The sequence below is a fragment of the Mustela nivalis genome, assembly GCF_964662115.1.
Source record: "Mustela nivalis genome assembly, chromosome: 6".
NCBI classification, from domain to species: Eukaryota; Metazoa; Chordata; class Mammalia; order Carnivora; family Mustelidae; genus Mustela; species Mustela nivalis.
In genome coordinates this window covers 40,540,107-40,549,457 of record NC_139025.1, presented here as the reverse complement: position 1 = coordinate 40,549,457, position 9,351 = coordinate 40,540,107, and the positions used below count along the sequence as shown (strand labels likewise).

Below are 9,351 nucleotides of genomic sequence, written 5' to 3'. Positions count from 1 at the left end.
CAAAGAATCCTCAACTGGACAATTGTGTAATCTGGGACGTGGTGTGGCAGGGGAGGGAGGTGTAGGGAGCCATGTATCTGATTACCAGGACCATATCTGTCCCTCCACATGGAGGGACAATTGTTAAAATGGAGCCATTTTAACAATTCTCTTTTCTGATTTCCTATTCTAGCAGAAAAATGTGTGTGCAAGAGGAAAAACCATGCAAGTAATTATAATTCTTCAAATGCAAAGATTCTCAGGAATACTTAAATAGGTATGTACATTTTTCATTTGCTTTAAGAACAAGACCAGAACAAATCATAGCAACTGTGGTTGCTAATGTTACTAAATGATCTGTTAAAACGTGGTTATTAAACATATAAACAAATCACCTTTGTCCTGGCTCAGCTTTGTTCAGTTTTAACTTATGTCTTTATAGGGCATTACAACTCTCACTGCTATAGTGCATGGTAATTATTTTGCTAACCAGTGCTGGATAGGTAATTTAAAGGTCAAAATATTTTGATTTGGGTCAACTGATAAATTTAACAATTACATGGTTATTTATTTGTCTAAAACTGTTCGTTTGCAAGATTTGGCGACCCATTGGAGCCCACTGGAGAGAGGTCTAAAACATGCCTGGGTCCCACTCCGAGAGATTTAGAATTGGCCTAGGGTACAGGCTGAGCAGAAGGATTTTTTTAAACCTCTTACAGGTGATTCTAATGCTTGAGAGTATGGTAAACTCTTCTTAGAGTTTAGAGAAAACTCTTCTTAGTTCTAGAGAAAACTCTTCTTAGTTCAGATGCTTAATTTTTCCAAGAGACCTTTTGACAATTTTTCAGCAAACTTTTAAAATTACCTTACTGAAATTTTGATTCTGCCTTAATGTTTCTTTTCCAGAATTAAATGATCAAAATACAACTCTCAGGTCCTCATCACCATAGTAAAAAGGTGATGACAATGTAGACAAATTTGGTATTTCTTTTAAAATATCCCTTGACCTTAAAAAAAGTTTTCTGTACTGCACATATCAAGTGAAAATATTTGGTTAATACACAAGTTATTTATCTGTAACTTGTTATATAAGACTTGGGGACTTCTAGAATTTTAAAACACTTATTTTTAATACTTCTTAAAAAATAATCTATACTCAGTTACTATTTGATTTAGGAATACACACTGAGAGTTAGCTTGTTTACCTTTTATTTGCAAGAAGGAATGTTAAGGCAAAAAGTTAACGATCTTCATTTTCAAGATAAATCTGGCATTTTAAGTTCTGATAAGCCTGTCCTCCACATGTGCCAGTCGGAATCCCCAGCACATACCCACTCAGCCATGCTATCGCAGTCCTCGGCCAGAGCACATCTATTGCCCTCTCAGGAAGACATCCCTATGTATTCCCAACACCTAAAAAAAAGCTTGGAGGTTCCTCTCTTTATCCTCTCACAGCCACTCACTAGAAGGAATCCCTTATATATGCTCTTTCCTTGTTTGTTCTCTCAGTGTATGCACATCGAGGTTCAGGGACCGGGTCTTATTCAGCTTAGTGACTGCAGCATTTGCTCTCTTGCCAGGCTCAAAGGTGCTCCATCTGCTTCTGGAGCTTGGTGCAGCATTCCGGAAGGAGAGGGCCAGGATCTGCACAGCTGCAGTGACAGATGGTGTCCAGAAGAGGACAAGCAAGAGCTGTTGAGCTGGAAGAGATCAGGCCTTCTCTAGAAGTTCCATCCTTTAAAAGATTTTTATTTATTTATTTGACAAAGATCACAAGTAGGCAGAGAGGCAGGCAGAGGGAGAGGAGGAAGCAGGCTCTCCTCCTTGAGGAGCAGAGAGCCCGATACAGGACTCGATCCCAGGACCCTGGAATCATGACCTGAGCCAAAGGCAGAGGCTTTAACCCACCGAGCCACTCAGGCGCCCCTAGAAGTTCCATCCTTGAGCACAGCCATTCAACAGGGAAAATCCAAAAGCTAGATTACAGGTGGCTCAGAGATGGTCAGGTAATCCAAGGAGCTGTGGTTGACTATCATCTCCCACAAGAGGGTGCTAGATTTCAAGAGATCTGATGAGTGCCTAATTTGGGTCTGATGCTCTATAACTTGCAGTTAACTATCCATATTTTACAACCAGGGAAACTGGGGAGTAGAGATTAAATAACACGTAATAAGCAGAGCCAATATCTGAGCCTAGGCCCACCTACCTTCAAAGCCCACACAGTGCCAGTGCTCCAGGAACAGAAATAAGAGGAGTTAAGGAAGCCAGAAAACTTCCTTGTGCTTTTAGCTCAATTTCTGGTCCTTCAGAGCCCTCTCCCCATTCCTTAACTAGGGTCAAGTCTCTTCCCCAGTTAGGTTCTCTCATAGTTCTTTTGGACATTTCTCCAACACTGCTGCATTGCCACATTTGACCCCACAAATGAGAAATGTTTAGGTGAATGTGACATAAATGGGGGAAGGATTGTTAGGGATAATGATGTTATTTGGTTAGTTTTTTAAATGCCTTTTTGATAGTACTGGCTACAGTAAAATAACAAGAGGTTCTTTGTTACCCAAAGCTTTGAGAAGTTACTTACTATGGAGGTCTGTTTCCGATTCCTGTTCCATAAGATCACGCAACTCGTCAAGATTCCCTTCTAGCCAAATGCTGATATGTTCAATGTTTTCATCTCTTTCCTTCAGCTTCGTTGTTAGGTTTTTTATTTCTTGCAAAATCTCATCACCACTGCTTACCAGTTCCTTTAAAAAAATAATATTTTGGGATGTGTGAATATAAATTCCAACCAAATAAATAAAAACATTGAGTGAATCATATCTAAGACAAAAATATGTATGTAAAATTGGTATTATTCATGCAAAATAAATGTCCATATCGCATTTACAAAGTTCTGTAGAAGATCTCAGAAGAAAACAGATTAGCAAATGAGACAATTGAATGGAATGCTCACTACCTCTAACCTTGGCAGGGATGGGGGCTGAATAAGAAGCCTGCTCACCTTCAGAGCTGCATGGAACTTCAGGGCATAATCGGCATGGCTTACAGCTGAAGAGAAAAAACTTTGGAACCAGGCTAGATCTGAGCTTTAAATCCCCATAGGTTCATTAACTGTTTGGTCTTGGGCAAAGTTATTTAAACTGTGAACCTCAGTAGCCTCATCTGGAAAAGGTTAAAGTCTGAGCCAGAATCATATGTAAACTTTAAATACTCAAGAGAGTGGCAAAGCCAGGATTTAAACTCCACCTAGCAGCCTTTGGGGGTGGGGGGGCGGTGAGAGGAGCAGGGCAGGTAAAACATGGAGGACAGATGGACTTCAGACCTGACAAATCTGTCCTAAAATAGTGTGTGTGCGATTTGTGTTTGCAGGTGGAGGTGGGGTGTAGATTCCTCTACCAATCCTCCAGATTGGTAGAGGAGGAAGACAGTGTCCCAAAAGATTAAGATTTTAGTGACATTTGGCCCCGCTAAAAAGACAACAGCTCCGAATGGAGTCACCTAGGCAAAGCCTCACGTCACCAAACAGAATCGATTTAATTACAGTTTTGGCTCTCTCAGAAATGGAATCTTACACCAGTCTATCAGGAACCACCTCATCAGCACCAGTTAGGTCATCTGCCTAATAATCCCTGCCACTCCCTAAAGGAAACTAATCTTGCAATAATCAACCTGCTTTTTGTGCTTAGTATAACTACCAGGTTCCAGCTCCCTTCAGCCTCTTGTATAGCTCCTCAGAGCACCTTTTAATCTGCTAGCTGGGATGTTGCCTGATTCATGAATCATTGAACAGAGCCAATAAGATGTTTAAAATTTACTCAGTGAATTTGTTTGTTTTTTTTTTAAACAATACAGAGCACTCATGTTAAGATATGATGAGTGTACTAACACTGTCGACCCCCCCAATCCTGGCCCCCTACCTTATGGAGGCACACAGGTACACACATACACACAAACATTAGGTAGGTGATTATTATTAGGAATATTATATTTATGGAGGCAAAAAAAAGCTCACCTTAACTGTAGCATGAAAGTCATCCCACAAATCCAAATACTCCGCTAAAATAAAAGATTTTTGAAATACAAGGGTTACAGAAATGTGAAAATTTTTATGAAAGTAGTGCTATTTGTTTTTCAAAAATTGCTTATCTAAAAATTTCCACTCCCAAAATGACAGAATAACTGAATTAGACTTGCCCACTCACTGTAAACAAGGAGGAAATATGTTAAATTTAGTAGGCTTCATGCCTGGTATGGGACTTGAACTCACATTCTTGAGATCAAGAGTCACATGCTCTATTGACTAAGCCAAAGAGGTACCCTGAATATATCTGTTTTAATATCCAGTTTTCAGGTACTGGAGAATGGGCAGCACAGAAATGGGACACTTGAAGGAGGGGTGACAAATGAGGCAAGCCTTAACGATCACCTGGCTTTCTGCTGGAGGGTACTTTCCAGACCTAAGTGCACGCAGAACAAAGCAGGTTTGCACACAGACACAAAAATCTGTACAAAGATTAGCAAATTGGACCCAGCAATATATAAATACAATAATAGCTTTTTTCTTTCTTTCTTTCTTTTTTTTTTTTAAATTTATTTGACAGAGATCACAAGTAGGCAGAGAGGCAGGCAGAGAGAGAGGAAGGAAAGCAGGCTCCCTGCTGAGCAGAGAGCCCGATGCAGGGGCTCCATCCCAGAAACCTGGGTTCAGGACCTGAGCCGAAAGCAGAGGCTTTAACCCACTGAGCCACTCAGGCGCCCCCACAATAATAGCTTTTGAACAAGCAGGTTTTATCTCAGGAGATTGGTTTAACATTCAAAAATGAGTTGGTGCAATTTACCATCCTAATAGCATAAAAGAAACACATGAACACCTTGAGTAGCTGAGTTTTCACAGGCACTGCACATCTTCATGACCAACGGCCTCTAATAAGTACCTTGGATGCCCAAGTCCAGGGGCCCCTTCGTGGCACCACTTTGCAGGTGCTGTCACGTACCATTACTGGGGAAATTAAATGCATCTGTGCAACTACACCAGGTGGCAATTTGCAATTTTGCATCTAGTTTCCTCCACACTTGCCTCATATGCCTTTGCCCTTTGCTAGTTTTACTCCATATCCTTCACTATAATGGACAAGAAGTGTAACAACTTGAGCCTGGTGAATCCTAGCTGATCATTGAGCCTAAGGACGGTCTTGAGGACCACTAATATAACACCTAAAAGCTATAAAATCTTGCTGTGAAAAATAAGTTCCAAGTAAATGGAGATATATACTATGTTCTTGGATTGGAAGATTTTATTTTGTTAAGATGTCAGTTCTCCTCAAATTGATTTATGGATTCAATAGAAACCCAATTAAGATCCCAGCAGGCGTGTACTTATAGACAAATAAGCTGTCTTTGAAAGCTTACAAGAAAATCAAAGGACCTATAATAGCCAAAATCATTGTAAAAGAGAACCAGAAACACGGAGAACTTACACTACCTGACGTCCAGATTGAGCATGAAAGTAATCAGGACAGTGTGGTATTGGTATAAAGTCAGAATAAGAAACAGACTTATAACATTGATTTTTGAAAACGTCATTGGAGTAGTACAATGCTAAGAAGATAAGCTTTTCAAAATGGTGCTAGAACAATTGGATATACATGAGAGGAAACATGAAATTCAACTCTTACACTGTACAAAAATTTGAACTCGAATTGGAGATCTAGACATAAGAGCTGAAACTAAAAACTTACAAAAGAAAACATAGGAGAAAATCTTGGAGAACCTGGCTTAGGTGAAAATATCTTAGAACACAAAACGTACTACCCTTAAAAGATGAAATAAATAAACTAGACTTTACTCACAGGAAGAACTTTTGCTCTTTCAGGACAATATAAAGAAAATGAGAAGCCTCATACTGAAAAAGGACTCATTTCTAGAATACACAAAGATTTTTAACTCAACAACACAACACAAGGTAATGAGCAAAAGATACGGACAAATATGGGGCAGACTTTTCCAGAGATGGCCCCACAATATATTCTCTCCCACATGCTCTTCCCACAACATCACATTGACACCTCTCCCATTAGTGGTGGCATCTGTGTCCCCTTCCCTTGTACCTGGGATCTGATCTTTTGAAACGCAGCAGGCCAAGCCACTACATGGAAATTCTGGCTGTGAGTCAGCAGCAACACCAGTCACACTGAGTGAGTAGATGTATCTGAAGATGACTCCAGACCCAGCTGCTGAATTACACCCAGCCATCAAGTTGCCCCAGCTCATGTCATGTAGAGAAGACATGAGTGATTTCTACCACCAAATGACCAATTGAGGAGCAAAGTAAGTGATTTGTAATAATTTGTTATGCTGCAATAGATAATTGATTCAAGACATTTCATAAAGGATGATATACGAGTGGTCAAATAGCACATGAAAAAATACTCAATAGCATCGGCCATCAGAGAAATGCAAATAAAAATCACAACAAAATACCATTATATACCTACTAAAATGGCTTAAATGTTAAGTGTTTTGACAATTTTAAATGTTGGTGAGGAGTGGAGTATCCCTGTTGCTAGTGGGATGAGACTCTAGCAATTCCACACCTCAGTATTTACCCAAGAGAAATGAAAACAAATATTCACAAAAATACATGTAACCAAGTAGTAACCAAGTACTGGAAACAATCCAAATGTCCTTCAAATGGTGAATGAATAAACAAAATATAGTACATCTACATAATGGAATACAACTACAGAGCTATAAAAAGGAGCAAGGCAATGATAGATGAATGGATCTAAAAAAAAAAGTTTGCTGAGACAAATAGATAAAGATGTGGTCCATATACACAGTGGAATATTACCCAACCATCAGAAAGGATGAATACCCAACTTTTCTATCAACATGGACAGAACTGGAGGAGAATATGCTGAGTGAAATAAGTCAAGCAGAGAAAGTCAATTATCATGGTTTCATTTGTGGAACATAAGGACTAGCATGGAGGACATTAGGAGGATGAAGGGAAAAATGAAAGGGGGAAATTGGAGGGGGAGACAAACCATGAGAGACTGTGGACTCAAGAAACAAACTGAGGGTTTTAGAGGGGAGGGGCTTAGGGGGATGGGTTGGCTGGGTGATGGGTATTAAGGAGGGTACTTCTTGCATGGAGCACTGGGTTTTATATGTAAACAATAAATCTTAGAAGATGACATCAAAAACTAATGATATACTGTATGGTGACTAACAACATAATAAAAAATAATTTTTAAAAATTATTTTTAAAAATTTGCTGAGTGCAAGAATCCAGGTACATAAGTGTATTTCATCATTCCATTTGTTTCTAATCCTTATTGGCAAAAAGCAGATCGGGCACTGGGTGTGGTGAAAAAATAATGAATACTGTTTTTCTGAAAATAAATAAATTGAAAAAAAAAAAGAAATAAAAAAGCAGATCAGGGCACCTGGGTAGATTAGATGGTTAAGCTTCAACTCTTGGTTTTGGCTAAGGTCATGATCTCAGGGTGTGAGATTGAGCCCCACATCAGGCTCCATTCTCAACGTGGAGTCTGCTTGAGGTTCTTCCCCCCCCCCCTTCCCCTCTGCTCCTCCCCCTATTCTCATGCTATCTTTCACTTTTTATCCCTCAAAATAAAAATAAAATAGGAAAGAAAGAAAGGGAAGAAGATGAAAGAAGGAAGGGAGGGAGGAAGGAAGGAGAGAGAGAGGGAAAGAGGAGAAAAGGGGACAGAAAGAATAAGGAGGAAGGAAAGGGAAGGGAAGGAAGAAGGAAAGAAAAAAATGAAGGAAAGAGAAAGAGGGAGGGAGGAAAGGAAGGAAGGGGAGAGAAAAGGAAAGGGAAGGGGAGAGGAAATGGGAGAGGGAGGGAATGAGGGAAGGGAAGATGGTTTCCAGGCACTGCAGAGTGGGAAACCAACAACAAAGGGATGTGAGAAGTTTTGCAGGGATAATATGTTCTCCATCTTGCTTGAAGTAGCAGTGGTTACAGTGGCATGTACATTTATTAAAACTCATTAAAACTCATGAACTGTAGATGGACTTATTTATTGTATGCAAGTCAGTAAAATTTATTTAAATAAAACAAAAATCTTATTTTTTATATGTTCAGATCACCCATGATATATTACTTACTCTGATGAGCTGTCAATTGACAAGACAGTTCACTTGATGTGGACTTGAGATCATCTTCTCCTTTTCTGTACTGTTCTATCTTGTTCTTCATATATGCAATATACTGGAAATGAAAGACATATGATTGCTTTAAGCAGTTTAGTTACCGTAAATTATCCATGCAGTCATTTGGCACACATCTATTGATTCTTCATGCCACTGACTGCTCTCAGTACAAAGGTAACAGTGGCGAGAAGAGCCCTTGTCCAGGCTATATTCTGGTGAAGGAGAGAAAGGATCTGGCTTCTCAATAAGCATTTAAGCACCTGACAAAACATGGCATTCTGAACATAATTTGCCACAAAAAGATATTAAAAGGTATTCTGCCTAAATGCAATGTGCCCACAAACAAAAAAGTGTTCTGTGTTGTGAAATGTGTGTGCAGGAAAAGTACCAAGGCAGCCATGCTTCTAGACTAGAGGGGTTCAGCATAAGACCTCAGAGAGAGGAGTTATCAAGTCTGGAGACCCCACAGAATTGCTCACTCCATTTGGATGTTTCACTGGGTTGAGTGATGGTGGTAGTAGTGGTTTGGGTATTAAATTCATCATTTTCTGTTCTGACCACCCAGTGCTCAGGAATACTAAACGCTAAAGTCTCTGGGAACTTTGAAAGCATGGGCTTTGGATATAAAAATGGCATTGATTCTGTTTCAAGAGGGAAATAGTCAAATACTAGAAATTACTGATTAAAAAAAAAATCTTAGAAATTGTACCTAGGGAGCGCCTGGGTGGCTCAGTGGGTTAAGCCTCTGCCTTCAGCTCAGGTCATGGTCCCAGGGTCCTGGGATCGAGCCCCTCATCGGGCTCTCTGCTCAGTGCCGAGCCTGGTTCCCCCTTTCTCTCTGCCTGCCTCTCTGCCTACTTGTGATATCTCTCCCTCCTTCTCTCTCTCTCTCTCTCTGTCAAATAAATAAATTCATTTTTTGAAATGCTGTAAAATGTTTTTTTTTTTAAAAAAAGAAATTGCATCTACTACCACAGAAGACATAGAATTGTTTATAAGCATGTTATAGGGTCTACTTATGGGCCCTTGATCTTGTGTCAGTCTGTGTGACTTGTTGGCTAGTTTTGTAGTAAACCAGCATGAAAACCGCTGCAGGCCACATCGAAGATGACATTCTTGCCCTCTCTTTGAATGTGAATTACAGTTTGTAGACTTGTCTGGTTTCCCATAACTCTCAAATGTGTAAACATACTG

General features: G+C 39.8%; 1 protein-coding gene across 4 annotated transcripts in view; it reads right to left on the bottom strand.

Annotated features, from left to right (window-relative positions):
- Positions 1–9,351, bottom strand: part of CCDC175 (coiled-coil domain containing 175) — a 68,561-nt gene that overhangs the window by 1,169 nt on the left and 58,041 nt on the right. For all 4 annotated transcript variants that reach the window (XR_014312865.1, XM_082734967.1, XM_082734969.1 and 1 more), the window contains 3 exons: positions 8,113–8,215; positions 3,989–4,032; positions 2,558–2,720 (listed from right to left, as the gene is read on the bottom strand). Coding sequence is in view for 3 of the 4 variants with exons in the window: in XM_082734967.1 (XP_082591093.1) it covers positions 2,558–2,720; positions 3,989–4,032; positions 8,113–8,215 (310 nt within the window). In the remaining variant the exon portion in view is untranslated. The remainder of the gene's footprint in view (positions 1–2,557; positions 2,721–3,988; positions 4,033–8,112; positions 8,216–9,351) is intronic.